We start from the raw sequence: 18,119 nt of genomic DNA, 5'->3' as shown, positions 1-18,119 counted from the left end.
GTTTTTTCGTTATGGAAATATTCAAGTTTAAAAATATTTAAGTTTAAAATGAAGGTGCAAACATTTTATCTGCGATGTATACTGCCGTTGATCGATGTATCGATTTATGTACCGAAACTTTTGATGGCAAAACAAAAATGACCATCCCTAATAGCAGCAAAACAAAATTTACGCCGGAAATTCGGGAATTGCTACCCCTGCGGGAGCACAGGTGCGATAGGTGCCCCAATTTGGTGTTCGGCAACCAGAGCCACTATCAGCTGCACCTACGCCAGCGGCACAAGGTGGTCATAGCGCCAGAGCCAAGCGGAAAAGTAACAGATTTTCACTGTCCCGTGGAGAAGTGCATCTACCATGAGACCATTAAGGGAGCGCGGAGCTTCAGCAGCTTGCGCCTGCTGCGTCAGCACTACCAGAAAAGTCATCTGGACAAGAAGTTCAAGTGCCAGGAGTGCGGTGAGAAGTTCCTGCTGCCGCGGCACCTGGAGAAGCACCAATGCTCCGAGCACAAGTGTCCCGTTTGCGAGTTGACATACAACAGCAAGGCTGGACTAAGGACGCATATGCGGCGAAAGAACCACATCGTTGAGGAAGAGGAATCTGACAAGGTTGCCATCCCTTCTTTGGCCACATGGAAGAAGTTGAATCCGCAGCCTGAGTCTGAAATCCCACCCGCAGTAGAGGTAAGCCCTGAGCCATCGGTGGAGGAGCCAGAAGAACATATTCTTTGCTTTCTGCCCATTGTGGACGTTGAGTACCCGAATATGCAGCTGCAGTCAGATAAACTGGACATGGAGACCCAAACGGAGGAGGTCGACGACCTGGAGGAAATCAAGAACGAGGTACTGGCGCCTTTACTTCGAGATATCCAAACTCAAACGCCCGATACCCGCGGAGATATTGGAACGATGACGGATGACTTTCCCGACGAGCTGCAGCCTGTGGAAGAGCAGCAGCAGCCAAATGCAGAGCCAGTTGGGAGCAGTTTTCCCTCCTATCCCGAGAATGAGCCCCTGTTTGGCCTGCAAACATCTGCCCACATGTACACCCAGACTTGCGACGAGCTGTTCGAAGAGCTCGGCCTGTCGCACATTCAAACCCAGACCCACTGGCCGGATGGTCTGTACAATACCCAGCACACGCAAACCTGTGACGAGATGCTGGACGAACTGGAGTTCCTGGAGAACTTTCAGTCGACGTACACGCAAACCAAGTGGCTGGACTGGCAGGAGAACGGAGAAGAAGGCAATTAGACTCTTATTTTCCACGATTATATATTAAGATACATTTGCTTTATAAAAATCATAAAGCAATTGTTATAAAGCCATTTATAATACAAAAGTTGTCACATTTGTTCATTAATCTAAGCAGACTTTTTAGCGAGGTCAGTTGATTTCTGTTTTAAGTCCCGAGAGTCCCCCTACTTGGCCAGAAGGAGCTCGGAGCATTGGAAAAAGCAGTAACTGCAAAAACTCAAAGCCAAATAGTTGCCCAAGCCGCTGAGGTATGCTCCGCGCATCAGGAAGTCGCCAATCTCCTGTCCGCCAATAAAGTAAACATTGGAGAAAGCTGCCGGGATGAATAGCTGTGTGGCAAGAATAGCGTAGAGGCGCTGGGAGCCCACTTCACCCAGATAACGCTGTGTCCAATCCTGATACCTTGGCATAGATATCAGTGCCTTGAAGAGCTTCTCCGCAGCCAGGCAGAGAAAGTTTAGAATGCTCCAGATGAGCACGTAGGTGTAGCAGCCATGCCATACGAACACAAACGCAAAAGTCAATGCGGTGGCTCCCAACTTGGCAGCTGGCGAGGATCGTCGTGTGCACAGCTCGGCGTAGATGTTCTGGAAGAGGAATTCGTAGAGGCCCTCATCGAAATACTTCCACATGTCCGAATAGAAGTGGATGCGACCTATGCAGCGAGGTCGCTTTGGAGCCGGGATCCCGTCCTGCAGCGCAAAGGTGATTCCCAGGCCATAGGTGATCACGTAGTACAAGAAGAAGAACTGGCCCATAAAGTAGCCGGCAGAGTGCTGCCAGAATACCGAATCCATCAATTCCACCATGTGCACATCCCGCGACATGTAATGTATGTAAAAGTAGTGAAGGGCGAATTGCATCACCAGCCACCAGACTGCACTGCGCAGCACCCCGCCAGCGAAGCCTAGCCAGTCCTGCTGTTTATTTTTTCGCCTGAGGGAGAATCTCTGGTAGCTGATGATAGGGCCGTAGGTCAGGCAAGGAAAATACATTGCGTAGCCCAGGTATTCTATGAGGCTGTAACGCTCCTGATGATCCTTCTGGGCTCCCATCTTGGAGAGCGCAAAGCTGCAGCCGCGCAGCAGGCTCCACGACATGGTAACTATCACCATGACATACTCCGTGTAGCCCACTCGATTCGTCCACCAGGCATTCTTCTGCATCAAGTTAATGCACAGTATCCAGCCGGCGGACAGGAGCCACACTGTGACCTTGGAGGTGCTACCCAGAGACACCACGTAGTAGCTACCTATCAGCAGGGCTAGAGCCAATCCCGATGTCCAGTCGATGTTAAAGCCCAGGGCCATTGCGCACACCATGGCAAAACTGTGGCACTGAAACCTGGGCCACTTCCAACGTATAACGCCCTGAACGACCGCATGGAGGAGGTAAAACGGCCACAATTTTTCCATGAAGTCTCCAAAGTTCTCCAGTTCGTCGTTGCTGTCATCACGCCGGCGATCGGCTACGGGATACAGGCTCCAGCCTTTGGGGAACTGGAACTTGGCCTCCGCAGTTATGATATCCCTCAGGCCATAGATCTTGCCCAGCCCAATCGCTATGTAGGCAATGTAGACGCCGAAATAGACCACTATCTCGCACCGGCTCAGCAGAGATCGCTTGCTTTTGGACATTATTGGACGACGAACACTGCATCCCGGGTAGAGATTGTGCTAGGGATGTGAGCAATGTGTACAAATATCGATATATTTTAATCACTTGCGGGAGAAGGAAAGAAACTTTGGCGGGAAAAGGGGAATAGGATCTTAATTGAATATTTCATTTTTGTGCATAATAGAACTTTTGCTTATAGAACTTGGATAAACTCCTTATTGGTGTTTTTTTAGTTTTTAAAACTCTCGAACGGTGTAAGAAGCAACACTTGGAAGATCCTTCGGAGATCTACACATCGTGGGGAATAACTTAGTTTGGCTTTATTTATAATTTACAAATTATGAAGTTGCGAACAATAATGAGACATACGTGCTTAATATATGTTCCTGCTAATGGTATCTACAATTAGAGCTATTTCTAAATAACTACTATCGTAGCTTAATGCCATATTGGTTTAGTTAAAGGTTAAACTAAATCGAGCCATTTTTTGTGGAGAAGATGAACATTGATAGGGGAACGCAGACAATCGAACGCTTAACCTATAGCTCCTAATGGGGTTTATCTTATCAGAGAATCGGTGGCGGATTTCTCCTCCTAATTTAGTATGTCATCGTACTCGTCCTGTAGTTCCTTCTTAACCTTTCGGTCCTCGTTCGACATCCGTCGTTGCAGGTGGCGCCAGAGCGTGCTCTTAGGGATCTCGAAAAGGTTGGCTGCGTGGTTCTGCGACATGCCCTCGTTGACGCATGCATGGACCGCCTTGGCCAGCTTGTCGCGCAGCTCGTCCTTTGGTGTCGTGTCCCGTCGGCGGCAGGACACAAAGTTCGGCAGGCGGCCCTGGGCCGACAGACGCACCTTGTGGCGGTGCAGCGTGGACATGGGTATGCGGAGATCCTGGCTAATGTTCTTCAACGAGTCGCCGTTCTTCAGGCGCTCGTAAGCCTCCAGAAGTGATGGTCTTTCGCGATTGCTGCGCATATAGGCGGGGTTGGTGCGGACGCGACGCCACAGAACCGTCTTGGAGATGTCGAACCGATCCGCGGCCTTCTGGAGGCTAAGCCCCTCTATGATCACAGCGTCCGCTGCGAGGTCCAAGGCGTCGTTGATATCATCCTTTACCTCGCGCTTAAGCGATCCATACTGTTCTTGTCGATGGGGCTTAGCTGGCAGTCGCTTGACGGCCTTCGGATTGTGCGGACGTCGTATACGCGGCTTTCCTCCGCCGCCCAACTTGCGTGGCTTTATGTCCATAACATCCTCCTCGTCCACCAGATCCTCGTGCAAGTTGTCGTCGTCATCCATTTCGGCGGCAGTGTTTAGCTCAACCAGCGGATCGGATGGAGCGTAATCCTCCTCCATTATCTGTGTATCCTGCTCTTCGGGCTCATCGGGTATGTCCTCCTCCCCTTCCTCGTCCACCAACTCCGCGTTCTCCTGCGCGTTACCCTGGGGCTCCATCTTCGGCAAACTGGTTGTGGACTGGGTGATGGTGAAAGTGCCTGTGTTCTCGGTAAGAATGAACTGGCTGCCGTTTGTGTTGCCGTCCATGTGTTCGATGGAATAAGTGATCTTCGGTGCATCATACACGTCTAGGTACTCCAGTGGGCGGCTGGGCTCGGCCAAGACAGTGGCCGGCACGGCAACCATTGGCTGCTCGCCATCTTCCTCCTCCCCCTCATCCAGCAGCTCGGCCTGGGCAATCTGCAGACCAGATATTGACTTGGCCGTTTCAACGGCCAGCGATCCGTTGTCTGGATCGGCACTGGGCGAACTTACCGTTGGGTTGCACTCGAAACTTATTGCCGACTTGATGCCAAGTAAGTTGATGGCCTCAAGGAACTCGGAGAGTGAGGCAGATGACAGGCTTGTCTCGCCCATGTAGATGAACGACATCATGCTCTCGAGCAGGTCTCCCCGTATGTCTGGCAGAATGATGGTGGCCTCCTGGCCCGGCGGCACGTCCACCAGGATGTTACGCATCAGATCGCTGCATGTGCTCAGCACGAAGAGGTGGGCACGCACCCGGGTGCCGTCCCTGGAGGCCAGGACCACTTCGCAGGTCTTGTTGTCGTTGCGCAGTGACCGCTGTATATCCATTAGCGTGGTCGAGTGACCCATCCACTTCAGGTGATTCTGAAAACGTTTAAAAGGCTTTTAGTGCACCTGCTCCAAATAAAAACAATTCGGCGTTTCACTTACCATTTTGTTGTGTTTTGTTTTCCAATTGATTTCCACAGTTCTCTTAAAGTTCAATTCACGCAATTCCAAACGCGACGCGAAGCTAGAATGACTCTGCACCAGGGTTCCAGAGAATTCGAAGGGTTTTGGTATTTTTTATTTTCATTTAAATAATACTAACGTTTGTGGATTTGATTATTTTCCTAAATATTTTAATCAAAGAAAATTAAGAATATTTAATTGCACTTCAAATTAGAATTTGATTATTCACTTAAGTATATACACTTATTGGAACCAGTTTTACAGATAAAAATGTATTTATAAATTATATTCTTAATAGCCTGGTCTCTTTTGGTATTTTCCGCCCCATTTTCGATACAACCAGGGTTCCCGAGTGCGTTCCAGATTCACGATTCCGCACGCCCTGGGAACTACAACAACTATATTGACATTTTGGCATTACATAAATTGTCAAAAAACGAAGTGCCAATTGTTAAATTTATATTAAACAATTCGTACGAATGGCGGCCTTAATAAGGAATCTGGGTGCCCGGGTCGCTGTCGCCGCTTTATCGGCCAAACACGGTGGGTAAAGGTCGTGAATCAAGAGCTCCAATTGATTATTTCCTAACCCCTCAATATTTAGTGGTGCCCGCTGCAGGCTCAGCTGCTCTGCGGATGTCCAGTACTGCGCCCGTGGATACCAATAAGGCGGATAAGCGTGAGTAACGGTTTGGCTACCTCCTGGAGCTCACTACATCCTCGATATCGTCCCCCGACAGCCACTGTCCGCAAGCCAGATGCCGCCGCCCGCACTAGTCTCTCGGATTTCGGGCGCTATGTGGCCGAGTGCCTGCCCAAGTATGTGCAGAAGGTGCAGCTGACCGCCGGCGATGAGCTGGAGGTTCTGATCGCTCCGGACGGCGTGGTGCCGGTGCTGCAGTTCCTTAAGGACCATCATCAGGCGCAGTTTACCAACTTGGTGGACATTGCTGGCGTGGATGTTCCTTGCCGCAAGAACCGCTTCGAGGTGGTCTACAATCTGCTCTCGTTGCGCTACAACTCGCGCGTCCGCGTCAAGACCTACACCGACGAGCTGACACCATTGGACTCCGCCTGCGAGGTGCACAAGGCGGCCAATTGGTACGAACGTGAGATCTGGGACATGTATGGCGTGTTCTTTGCCAACCATCCCGACTTGCGTCGCATCCTCACCGATTATGGCTTCGAGGGCCATCCCCAGCGCCGCGACTTCCCTCTTTCCGGCTACGTGGAGCTGCGCTACGATGACGAGAAGAAGCGCGTAGTCTGCGAGCCGCTCGAGTTGGCCCAGGAGTTCAGGAAGTTTGACTTGTCGGCGCCCTGGGAGCAGTTCCCCAACTTCCGCAACGCTAATCCCCCAGCTGAGGTTGTTCCCCAACAGCCGGCTCCGGCTAAGAAGTAATCCCGCGTCACCGACGGTATGTTAACTGGTAATTAGATCAATAAATGGAGGTACGAGATATGTAATGCCTAAACAAAAGAGTATTTATTGATCATTTAGTCGGTTTTTGTTTTTATTAAGCTCAATTTTCACTTTCATAAATCACATTTACATTAATTATGCACAGTGACAGAGTGCGCGGTTTTCCTTCTAAAGTTTTGTACTTTTTATACCCTTGCAGGGTCTTAAAATTTAAGTCAGAACCTTGTTACACTGTGAAGGAATCATTTCATCACAAATCAATCATTAATCATAATAATCTTGATCAGCATCAACAACAGAGCCGATCCGGTCAAATAATACATTTTTCGAACATTTTTCAAACTGCAAAGGTTTATAAACTTCGGATTTCCGAAGTTAGTTTTTCTTCTTGTTAAATATCAGGAAATTATAATGAGTTTGAAAACTAAACTCCAGATAAAGAAATGGCATTACTTTGTTTAATTGATCGTTACGATTTTATTGACTTTAAAAAAGTAACTGTTTTAGAGACCCGAATTAAAACAATAATTAAATATGAAAGAGAGTAGGCCTTAACCGAAAGTGAACTTAAAATAGTTTAATAGAAAATTGAATATATTCCTAGAATAAATTAACGAAACCCCTCTACTTTTATTAATTATTTTTCATATATTCAAAATTATTAGGATAATGACAATGACATTTTTACCAGTCGTTCTTTTTATTTTATAACTATAAGAAACAATAATGCAAAATCTGAAACTTTTCTTCCATGAAGTCAATTAGAATTGCTTCCTTCGTCGTCACAAGTATTTATTTTATTTCGTTATCGTTTACAATATATAGTACTTTACACTCAGAGTTAAACAAGCCCCGAACCCGACTCCTTTTTGGGATCCAGGGGATCGATTCCTACGCGTGTGCATATTTCATTTTATGTTACATATAAAACATTTAGTAAAACAATCGTAGTTTCTTGTGGGCCTCTTGACAATTCGTGCGCCTGCGCAGCGGTGCCCGGCAAATGGTGCTGGGACGTACTTAAGTATAGACCGAGGTCGGGTCGGATTGGGTGAGGAGTAGTTGTTGTAGTCGTAGTTGTACTTGGTGAAAACCTAATCGTAATTCGAGCTTCAGAAGTCGCACCGCTTGGCTGCTGCACCGCCGTCAACGTATTTTCATTTTAATTCTGTTAATTTTTCTTTGATTTTTTTTTTAGTTTGTTTCTTGTTTGTTTTTTTGTTTGTACAATAACATACACATATACATATAGGTACATACACACATAAACATAGTATTACATTTAGCGATTCTACAAAAAAATCGAGCTCCTCCGCGGAGTGCTCCCAAAGGTTTATTTTATTTTTTCTGCTGCGTGCGCTTGAGCACGGCTCAAAAACAAATCTCCAGCGTTGCATTTTTGCTCCGCCCACGCCAGTCGCTGTGCTCCTGGGTCTCCAGAGTGCACAGACTGGACAACAAATGAAAATTTCGATGCAGGTTCGATCAATCGATCGCGCCTCCTGCTGACAAAAAAACAAATTCGACAGACAGCCGACCGCTCGGGTGACCGCTTATCCGGGTGATCCTGGAACATGGTCATCCTCTTGGTGACATGTCGTGCCACAAATACAAATGAACGGGCTCCAGCTCCTGATGATTATATCGATTCCGTCTTGGTATAATGCCGAGCCGAACCCGTTCCACTATTGCCACCACCACCACCGCCACCAGTGGAAACGTAGGGCGATGCCTTGCCACTGCTACTGCTGGCCGAACCTGATCCTGTGCTGCCACTGAGCAACTGATTCTCCCCGGATCCCGCCGCTCCGCTTGAACTCGCGGCGGCGGCGGCCGTCTCGTTGTCGAGCCGCGCATGGTATTCCTGGAAGCACGGCACAATGCATAAATTCGTCTGGCACTCGGGGCAATGGTATTTCGTTTTGCGGCGCAAAATTCGGCCATGCCCATCAATGGTGTTCCAGCAGAAGTTGCAGCCCAGCGCCGGACCCGGCCGGATGACAGGGCAATGACTAGAACGCGGATTCTCCAGGGTAATGATCTCCCGTTGGGTCTGGCAATGGAACAGGAGGTGAGTATTTAGCTTTGGAAATATGGAATCTAAAAGAACTAACCTGCGGTGATGACACCGATCGCTGCAGCTCCTCGTTCTTGACGCGTAGCGTGGGCAAATGCTCGAATGAACTGCTCATCGTAGCCTGGCCGGGATGTAGATGACTGCCACTTATGGATCCTGAAGCAGATTTGGAATTTCGCAGCCTGGACCCACCACCATTGGCCTCTCCTTTAATCCGCTCAACAATCTGTGTTCGTGTTATTGTCGGCGAGTGTGGGGATCTTCGCTCCGGAGGCCCTCCCTCCGAGCCACCCGCATAGGTAGGCGAAAAGGAGTGTCGACTGCCGCCACTGCTGCTATTATGAAGACCGGAAGTGGGTGAGGTAACCACTGACACGGCAGCTGCCACCGCCGACGAGGAGCCGGGACTGGCATTCGTGGGTGTGGCCGCCGTTTCACTGGACACTGCTGGACAGGCTACCACTCTCGTGGGTACCAGGTACTGCGAGGAGCCGGCCGGCGGCGGAGAACCCGAGGCGTAAATAGACTCAGGTAGCGAGATGTGGTGCGGATGATGGAGCGGAGCCGGCGGTACATAGCTGGCACTGCTCCCCGACAGTGGATGCGAGTATTGGCGGTGCAGCGGAGCGAACGGATTGCTGCCAGTGATCCCAGAACTGGAACCGGCAATGTGCAGGGTGGACTGGCGGGGCAGCAATGGATCCGAATGCTGCTTAATGAGATACGGAGTACTGGACGGCACGCTGAGCAGGTGTGGAGTGGATGAACCCAGGCTGGGCGCTGGCTCCGAGGCATGACGCTCGATCCGCGGCGGCACCGTCAACAGGTGCTGGGGCTGATGCTGATGATGCTGCTGCTGGTGTGCCGACGACTGGTGCTGGTGCAGATGGTGTGAGCCCGTGGTGGAGTAGTCCCTGGCCGTCACACTCGTGGCAGCTCCTGCCGCATTGAATGGATCAAAGTCCAGCGTGGTGGCAGCCGTATCCGGGGATATCTGATTCGTAGACGAGATACTGTCGCTGTCCCGCTTCACCCTCGGCTGGCGGGTTAGCACCCGATTGCGCTTCGTGCCCATCACCACCGGAGAGCTGGGCGTAGCGTCCGGATCGCAGTTGTCGCCGCTGCCAACGCCACCAATGCTGAAGGAACGCTCAAAGCTGCCGCTGCCACCGCTGCTGCTACTGGTGGCAGCCGCCAACGGCGGATGTGACGGATGAGGTGCATGCGCTGGACTAGGTTCTGGAATAGATTGAGATTGAATTGTAAATTAGAGATTGGTTGCTTTAGAAGGTAATCCCAGGCGCGGCAGTTACTTGGTGATAGGAATTTCTTGTAAAATAATAGTCGGCTTTTAGAGAGATTTGTGGATTTCAGATAGTAATTGATCTTTTATGGTTTTTAACTCATTTACTAAAAATGTTTTGCCTATAACTTATCAGTTTTCCTTCTCACAAGTAACAACCGTGTGCTCTATTTTCTAGTTTTTCTTTTGGAAAGGAAAGAGTTGTGAAAATGAAGTCAAGAGAGGAAGACAGGAGGTGGTGGTGGAGTTACGTTGTAGTTTTGAAAGTTTATTCGTTTCGTTTGCACATCGAACTACAGTCTAGAATGTTCGTTCCATCTTGACGATATTCGTTTGGGGCTCGCATTACGCATTACGGTTTTAGTTGGTATATTACATGCAACTTATATTACAATCGGTTCGTTTATATGCACTTGCGCTGATTTTAAATAATTTATATATATATTTAACACACATAACTCTAGCGTAGTTATTGGTACTTTTTGCAATTGTAGGAAACAGAGTTAGTTAATATATTTGCTTATTGTTTGTTCTTTTGTTTTTTTTTTTGCTATTTTCGCTGTGTTCCGTCTGTGTGATCTGTGGACCTCTTTAAGGGAGGACCTGGACCTGGTCAAGTCATGCTCCGTGGTATCGTTTGGTGTATGTTGTTGTTGTGGGCGAGTGGTGTGTGTATTAAAAGTCCATTATCAAAGTTTACGTTACTCTATGACTTCTAACAAATCACGCTTAGTCCTTAGTATGCCTTGACACAATATATATAAAAAAGTTCTCTATTTAGTTACAATATTGTATATGGATTTGTATTAAAAACACACACACTATTCGTAATCGTTATCGTATCCGTTTCTGTGTTTTATCTCATTGTTTTGGTTTCTTCTATTTATTTTTTGCCTTTAGCTGCAGTCTCCGTTTAGGATTTTTGGGTGGTTACGAGTGTTATCTTTAAGTTTCGATTCTGTATCTTTTTCTGGTAATACGTCTCGTCTAAATATGTACATGGCTAATATATGTACAAAGAAATCGCTTAAATAAAAACAAAACTGCACCTCTGGGATATGTTGTTAAAATTTCGGAAACAAAGTTGTAAAAACGTAAAACCATAAACCCGTGAGTTCTTCACTAAAAAAATTACAAATGTTAGTGGAATTTTGTATACATACATACAGATACATAAATATATATACATTGCATATTTGGATTGGTAGGTTATATATCATACATGACTTCTTCCACGGATCTTAGGCTATTGTTTGACCCCGTGGTCTCTGATTATGATTACTGGATGTGTTTACACTTCAAAATAAAATATATGTATTGCTCCACTGTACAGAGTAGATTGCCATGTTCCCTCATGGAGCTATAGGAGTACCTCCTAAATACTAATATATTTGCTATTGTAACACAAGTGCAGAAGGAAAAGAAACTTATTTCTGAGGCGCCAGAGCCAGAGCAAACCCACGGAGCATGCCTAAAAACAGAGCTCGTAAAATTGGTCAACGGTTTGGATTCCTTTTTCAACAAGAACCGTTTACGAGCTCTGGCATAACATGAAATCAGGAATCACAAAATTTAGTCTAGGGTTCTAGAGTTACCAATGACATTTTAAGGGTTCTTATTTAATTAAAATTACAGATAGAATTTTTGGTTTCGTCCATTACTTGGCTGGATTATGGAACATATATTCCGCAAGGTTTGATTCCGGCTGCTGGCACACACAGCACCACGATTTGGCTGCAGTTTGGTTTGCAAATCATCATGTTGCATGCTTCGGATTAACACTAATATAAAATTGTATAATTTATGTACATTTACAATAATCTTTTACATGTAATATAGCTAAATATATATTCATATATATATATATCGAAGATCTGTCTACCGATTTTTCTTAGTTAACAATCGTAAAAATGTAGGGTTCAAAAACTTGAAGCTTAAAAGGAATTAAGTTCTAAGAAAATTATTACAAGTTCGGCCGGCTCGCCTGTTCCATTCTGTTTCTTCCATTCCGTCGCATTTGATCCTGCTCCGCTTAGCTCAGCTCAGCTCGGCGCAGGTATCTTTATCCAAATCCGATCCTCGCCGACATTTATTCTATTGCCACTCTGCCACTCTATAAAAGCGGTCCGTTATGTACACACTAGATCTGCTGCCGTTTGCTCTAATACCTGTATCGATCGATTTTGGGGGTGGTGCCAGTGCCAGGCTTACGACTTGTCCAAGTACTGGAGGCCCGTGCTGCCGCCGCTGCTCATCGTATTCGTTGGCGGTGCAGCCACCGTCACGAAGTTGTTGATGAGAAAGCTGTGGGCCATGCCCATGGGCATGGATACGGGCATGGCTGATATGCTGAGGGGTTCTGTCGTCGTTGCTGCTGGTTCGCTGGCCGCCATCACGGCGGCTGCCTGCAGCAGAGTGGCCGTTCCCGCCGCCTGGCTCGAAATCATCGTATTCTATATCGAGTTGAAGTTAATACTCTGTAGATTCATGGCGGTGGTAGGATTGACGTTGATGGTGCCGGCACCCGCGCCCGTTCCCGCACCAGTGCCCGCCCCGCCGGTGGCGTCGATGTAGCGCTGCCGCGACATTGAGTGCACGTTGCCCGGCGAGTCCATGTACCGCGGATCGAATAGGCTCATAACACCGATGGCCGGATGCGAGTTGCCTGCACCGGGTAGACTTCCAGCTCCACTGCCGCCGCCAATCCCTGCGTGATGCGGTGTGCACATGAGCGAGGATGGCGTTGGTGTTTCCGCCTGCGGTGGTATCTGCATACTGAGCGTTTCGGTGGTGTCGTCGCCGGGATTCGTTGATGGGGTGGGCGACGGCGATAGATTCGGCTCCTGCTTGACCACGCGTGCCTTTATGCTCGGCCGCGACACCGGGTAGCCACGCTTCTTGTACTCCAGCCACAATGTCCGATTGTTTACGCCATACAGCCGGGCAGCCTTGCAGAAACCAATGCCTCCCGTCCGCACCGCCTCCAGGGCACGGATAAAGTTCTCATCGCCCTGTGGATTCACAGATCTCTTGCGCTTCACCACCTGATTAGCTCCTGCTCCAGTGGCGTTGCCGTTACCAGCATTGGCATTGCCCGCATTGCCGCCGCCACCGGCGGCACCCGCTCCGCCTGCATGCACCGGCGATTGGGTGGGAGTCGGTCCCTGGCTATACACTGATTGCACCATGTTCGATTCGTTGGGCGAGGTGGGGGATAGGTTCTGGGCTGCCGTCGCATAGCCGCTGACTAGGTTGTTCACGGTGATGATCTGCGACGAATACGCCTGGCCAGAGGCTGCGGCAGCAGCGGCGGCGGCAGCGGCCTGCTCCTGCTGCTGTTGCTGGTAGTGCAGCTGCTGCAGATGCTGCTGCTGTGTGGCAACCTGCTGCTGCTGGGCCTCGTGCTGCTGCTGGCGCTGCTGGTCGCTATTAGCGCCGCCGGCGCTATTGGCACCACCGCTGCTCTGGCTGCCGGCACCGCCGCTGCCACCGCCACCGCCGCCACCGTTGCCCAGTATGTTGGCAGACTGGCAGGCGGGCAGGGAGAAGCGCGGATAATTGGAATCGACAACTGTCCATTGCAGACCTGGGAAGGGGAGAGAGAGAGAGACAGCGTATGAAAGATTGGTTCTTTGTACTGTTTGCAGTTCGATGAGAGATCGCTCTCCTAGCTCTAGTCTGGGTCTTAGTCTGGGTCTCGGTCTCTGGCGTCTGCTCAAGGGACAGCTTATAGTTTCGCAGTTCATAGATAGGTACATAGATAGGCAGTTGTAGTAGTAGTAGAGGAAAGATTGCTAAGGCTAAATCATTATTATCGGAAACCGCTGTTCTTTTGAAACTCCCACAAAATATTACAAGAAAAACTAAAAGCAAAAACGCAAAAGTGAACGCAAATCGTAAAGTAAATCAAAGGCTTTAGGTTTTTGGAAGTTTTTGTTTTTTGCTTTGGACTCTGTGCTAGCTCTCTCCCATTCCCAAGTTCAGGCATTCAGGATTCGGTTTTTTTCGGTTTGTTTTTTGGAATACAATACACAATAAATGGTTGTTAAACATAGAAAATGTTCGGCACTTTCACAAATATTTGCACATTTCATTGCACTTAGTCGGTAAGAAATCGGTAAGATTGGTAATAATATCGGTATTATGCCAAGTTCTCATATATATTTAGCTTTAGCATTCATTTCTCCAAGCGCTGTGTACTGAAATTTGTTTCGAAATGGCACCGTTCGTGTGTGAAAGATATATATGAAGGATATATAATGAAGGATGAGTTCGTGAGCCTAAATCGATGTGGGAATCGAGAGTAAGCACAGTGATTGAGACATGTTGATTGATTTGAGAGGTGACCGAGTGACTGTTAAGAGTGCTCCCCATGTGTCTAAGGCTAGAAATCCAACCAAAATGGTTTAATCAAAAATAGTTTGTATTATTACAGAAAAAAGCTAATATCTGCAGAATTACTGTATGATCTTTTAAAATCAAAAGACACAGACGGCAGACGCCGATATATCAATATTGTATACATATTTTAATGGTGATGTGTGCAATAATTCGATATTCCGTTTAATATATCGGGGAAATTTCAAATGTTTAGTTTTGCACATTTTTTTATTTTAAATTATCAATTGAAAATAAATAGTTAACCTATTAAATTCAACGATACGCATATTTTCTCGATTTAAAAGTTAACTGCGAAATTTATATGAAACTACTATAAATTCTTTAGGGTTGTTAAGTCGTATCGCACTATGTATGTGTAGATATATATATACTTCCCCAGTTTATAGACAAAGTCTATACCTGTCCAACAGTAACCCAAACATTCAGGATTGATCAACACATTGAGTGCTATCTTGACCAAGAGACTCACTATTTTTCCCCAACCTCCAAGTAGAGCCATCATTGTGTGCTTGTGTGTTTTTTAAATAAAAATGGCAAACTAAATGAGAACAACAATAAAGATCAAGTTAAAAGCTAACAGAATGAGTTCTCCCTACCAGAAATGAGCAATGAGATATTTTTGAGATGGAATTAAGGTTTGTGTGTTTGTGTGTGCGGGCACCGGTAATCTAGCGAGCGACTGGACTTACCCGAGTGGGACGACTGAGAGTTCGGCGCCTCGTGCTCGGATGGTGTGGTGGCTCCAGAGATGTCCAAAGGCATCGTTTGATTCACGCCGCCAATATCCACTTCGGGCTTCTGCAGTTAAAAATAAGGTAATCTTTAGTTATGCTTGATCCAAGGGGACAGAGGGCGAGGTTAACGTGACCAATTTCATTACAATTTGCATATGTATGTGTCCATGGCCGTCATCCAGATCCGAGTCCTGCGGCTGCTGCTCTAGCTCGGCATTCGCAGATTCCTTTAGCAGCTTGGCCGCGTGCAGCGAATGTCCAGCAAGGCCACCGCCAGCACCAAACGACATCTGACTCATCTGGGCAAGACTGAGGCCGGCATTGCCGGTGCCACTGCCTGCGTCCAGAGAGCTGTTGTGGTGCTGCTCCTCGGTATTGTTGCGTTCGCCAGAGCCTAGAAGGATTTAAGCGTTACTCAAGGCTTGAACTCCGGCCACAAAGACAACTTTCGATGACGATGCTTTACCCAACTCCAACTCACCGTTATTCGAGGATTTCCGCAGGCGCTTCCGTCTTGTGGCAGGAGAGGTGCCGGCGCTCAACGGTGATGGGGTGCGTCGCATCTGATGGTGATGCGTCTGCGCCGCCTGCGCCTGTCCCTGCTGCTGCTGCTGATGGTGATGGTGGTGATGGTGCTGCTGCGCCTGCGCCTGCTGTTGCGCCGCTTGCTGCTGTGCCGCCTGCTGCTGCGCTTGCTGCTGCGCCGCCTGCTGTTGGGCTTGCTGCTGAAGCTGCTGTTGTTGTTGCTGGTGGTGGTGATGCTGCTGCTGCGCCTGTTGTTGCTGCTGCTGGAACTGCTGTGCTTCACTGCTACTCCACAGCGAATCGCCGACGCTGCTGCTGCCACTAGCTGCTCCCAAACTGCCGGCTGAGTTGCCAGCTCCCGTGCCCACGCCTCCACCGCCACCACCCACCAACTCGGTGCCGTCGCTGGAGGACTTGCTATCGGATTTGGTTAGATTGGCCGGATCCGTTGGCATCTCCGCCAAACCCTTGATTTTCAGCATTTCAGCTGTCTTCAAGATGTGCGGCAACTGCTCCTGCGACACATTGACCTCGCCATAGTACATAAAGTCGACCATGGTTTTCAAGTCATCGTACTGCACGTCCTTGAGGATAACAATGGGATGTTGGCACGGATTTGTGGTAAACAAAGCCTGCGGGGGAAACAAAAAGGATTAACTATGAGGTACTGTCAAGGGATTGTCAAGCTCACCTGAAAGTACGAACTGCATGCGGACAGGACTATCTTGTGCGCCTGCAGCTGGCGACCTTCGGCGGCCAGAGTGACGTCCACCAGGGTGCCATTGTGCAGCAGGGAGGAGCACACCGAGATGAAGTTCGGCTGGTGATTGTTCCACCGCAGACAGAACTGCTGCACCGACATGATTGTACTTGGTGCTTCCTAGATTCCTCTGCCGCTCCTGATCCCGATCTCAATCTGAGACGCTGGCGGCTGACGCCGACTTCGACAGCGACGCCACCTCCTCCGGCGCCTCTGCCTCCTCTATCTGACGGGGCAGCAATTTAATTCACACTGATAACACTTTTTATCGCCTCCCGTCGTCCGTCGGCTTTTTTCTGTTGCCGCTCTATTGATTTCTTTTTATATTAATTTTATTTTCCTGTGACTTCCTTCACTGCTTTTGACTTTGTTTTCTCTTGTTGCTTTTTTTGTTTTTTTTTTCGCTTAATTAATATTTATGAGCAGTATTCTTCTTCGGGGGCGCCTTCATAGGTGTGTGAGTGTGTATTGTCGGGGGTTTGGGGTTCCAAAGGGGAAGGGTGACGACTTCTATGCCGCACGCATCGCGAGCCTCTGCAAAAAAAACAGAGGGATGGTATTATGGTGTTGGTGAGGCGAAAATAAATCAAACAATTATCGAAATGCGCTCAATGGTTACAGAAATCACTTTGTTGTGTTCTCCCTTGCTCCCGCTCCGTCCTTCGCTCCTTCTACTGCTCCTCCTGCTCCCTCTCTCGCACTCCCGCTTTCTTCGTTTTCACCGTTTCTTCTGTATCACAGCTGCGCGCTGCTTACAAAAACCACAAACAACAACAGCGGGAGCAGCAACAACAACGCTGCGTGTGTATGTAATTATACAGTCGCGAAAACGAAACGCACGCACACATCCCACTGGGGTACTTGTTTTTGTTGCTGATGCGCTGGCTCTGGCCAAAGTTTTATTTTTGATAAACCGAGAACGTAACGAAACCGAATAGCTTTGTGTACTAGCGCTGTAGCGTTTTAGACCTTGAATTTTCTTTGATTCTTATGACGTAATTATCGCGCCCGCGGCTGGCCCCCCACCAGGCCCCACTCTGCCCCCCCCCATCCTACTCCACTCCGCTGCCCTCCACGAACCCCTCTCACTCTCTCACCCACACAGACGACGACAGCGGGCCGACGTACTAATCGCTGCTTCGTTTATTCATCGTATCGACATTTTCAGTGGCATTTATTTATGTGATGTCGCGCGTTATTTTCGTATAGGATAGGCATAAAACTGATACACAAACTGGCGCTCCGCCACATGTTTTTCTTTCACTCTTTTTCCCTCTGCGCTAGTCTTGTTTATGAGCGAAAACTTTAACTATTTTTTTTGTGGTAGGTTTTCGCTGTTGCATTTTTTTTTTGCAGAAAGAAAACAGAGAAAAACAAAATGGCGCGCGCCTTTCGAAGCATTCGAGTGCAAAACAACACTTAAAAACAGGTGCACGAACTTAATTTTAATTCACTTGGCTGCCGGATCGGTTGCGCTACATGTTTTTCTACTTTTTACATCATTTTCCTCGTTATTTGTTGGCGAAATATGTAGTTGAAAATTCTTACGTTTTACTTCTTTATTCCTCTATTTCTCTGGAAAGCAGTGTGACCGAAGCGCATGGGACCAGTGTAGCCACTTTTTGATTTAAAAAGAAAGCTAATTTTCACTCGGAAAATAATAAAAATTTAAAACAATTAGCTCAGAATAGCGAAGAGTTCTTAAAAAAATAACATATTAAGGAGATTTTCTTTAATTTAGAATTTTTCGAAGGAACTTTAAAAAGTCGTCTCATTGCTGTTGGTGGGTGGCCTTTGCGAGAT

The 18,119-nt window shown here is 47.9% G+C and overlaps 5 protein-coding genes across 18 annotated transcripts; 2 read left to right on the top strand and 3 right to left on the bottom strand.

The window, feature by feature from the left end:
- Positions 1–79: 79 nt before the first annotated feature.
- On the top strand, positions 80–1,341 carry Asciz (ASCIZ zinc finger protein). The gene has a single exon (XM_020950910.2). It carries the CDS (start codon positions 138–140, stop codon positions 1,251–1,253), a length of 1,116 nt encoding a protein of 371 aa, XP_020806569.2. The 5' UTR covers positions 80–137; the 3' UTR covers positions 1,254–1,341.
- On the bottom strand, positions 1,258–3,078 carry rasp (protein-cysteine N-palmitoyltransferase Rasp). Its single transcript, XM_020950891.2, has one exon. The coding sequence runs from the start codon at positions 2,891–2,893 to the stop codon at positions 1,421–1,423; it is 1,473 nt and encodes a 490-aa protein (XP_020806550.1). The 5' UTR covers positions 2,894–3,078; the 3' UTR covers positions 1,258–1,420.
- Positions 3,079–3,168: 90 nt separating this feature from the next.
- LOC110182803 (uncharacterized) lies at positions 3,169–5,201 on the bottom strand. Its single transcript, XM_020950938.2, has 2 exons — positions 5,073–5,201; positions 3,169–5,006 (listed from the first exon to the last, which is right to left on the bottom strand). Exons 1-2 carry the CDS (start codon positions 5,073–5,075, stop codon positions 3,468–3,470), a joined length of 1,542 nt encoding a protein of 513 aa, XP_020806597.1. The 5' UTR covers positions 5,076–5,201; the 3' UTR covers positions 3,169–3,467.
- Positions 5,202–5,514: 313 nt separating this feature from the next.
- Positions 5,515–6,573, top strand: ND-30 (NADH:ubiquinone oxidoreductase core subunit S3). The gene is made up of 3 exons (XM_020950939.2): positions 5,515–5,636; positions 5,698–5,772; positions 5,834–6,573. Exons 1-3 carry the CDS (start codon positions 5,573–5,575, stop codon positions 6,493–6,495), a joined length of 801 nt encoding a protein of 266 aa, XP_020806598.1. The 5' UTR covers positions 5,515–5,572; the 3' UTR covers positions 6,496–6,573.
- Positions 6,574–7,258: 685 nt separating this feature from the next.
- Positions 7,259–17,892, bottom strand: BtbVII (BTB-protein-VII). Of its 14 annotated transcripts, none has more exons than XM_086838916.1 (7): positions 16,936–17,892; positions 16,248–16,850; positions 15,513–16,188; positions 15,166–15,425; positions 14,987–15,095; positions 8,631–9,832; positions 7,259–8,569 (listed from the first exon to the last, which is right to left on the bottom strand). In XM_086838916.1, the coding sequence occupies exons 2-7, from the start codon at positions 16,416–16,418 to the stop codon at positions 8,156–8,158; spliced, it is 2,832 nt and encodes a 943-aa protein (XP_086695042.1). In that variant the 5' UTR covers positions 16,419–16,850; positions 16,936–17,892; the 3' UTR covers positions 7,259–8,155. The 14 variants fall into 14 exon arrangements, with proteins under 14 accessions (XP_086695042.1, XP_086695070.1, XP_086695048.1 ...); XM_086838944.1 differs by having other exon boundaries at positions 15,178–15,425; XM_086838922.1 differs by having other exon boundaries at positions 16,945–17,892.
- Positions 17,893–18,119: the final 227 nt, after the last annotated feature.

The sequence above is a fragment of the Drosophila serrata genome, unplaced genomic scaffold (assembly GCF_035046125.1).
Source record: "Drosophila serrata isolate PLE 108 unplaced genomic scaffold, ASM3504612v1 contig_71, whole genome shotgun sequence".
NCBI lineage: Eukaryota > Metazoa > Arthropoda > Insecta > Diptera > Drosophilidae > Drosophila > Drosophila serrata.
This window is presented reverse-complemented; position numbering and strand designations above follow the sequence as displayed.

Coding starts and splice junctions, on each gene's coding strand:
- Asciz (XM_020950910.2), top strand. CDS start 138: ATGACCATCCCTAATAGCAGCAAAACAAAATTTACGCCGGAAATTCGG.
- rasp (XM_020950891.2), bottom strand. CDS start 2,893: ATGTCCAAAAGCAAGCGATCTCTGCTGAGCCGGTGCGAGATAGTGGTC.
- ND-30 (XM_020950939.2), top strand. CDS start 5,573: ATGGCGGCCTTAATAAGGAATCTGGGTGCCCGGGTCGCTGTCGCCGCT. Junction 5,637..5,697: donor CGCTTTATCGGCCAAACACG/GTGGGTAAAGGT, acceptor CTCAATATTTAG/TGGTGCCCGCTGCAGGCTCA. Junction 5,773..5,833: donor TACCAATAAGGCGGATAAGC/GTGAGTAACGGT, acceptor GTCCCCCGACAG/CCACTGTCCGCAAGCCAGAT.
- BtbVII (XM_086838916.1), bottom strand. CDS start 16,418: ATGTCGGTGCAGCAGTTCTGTCTGCGGTGGAACAATCACCAGCCGAAC. Junction 15,426..15,512: donor GCGGAAATCCTCGAATAACG/GTGAGTTGGAGT, acceptor AAATCCTTCTAG/GCTCTGGCGAACGCAACAAT. Junction 15,096..15,165: donor TGCAAATTGTAATGAAATTG/GTCACGTTAACC, acceptor TTTTAACTGCAG/AAGCCCGAAGTGGATATTGG.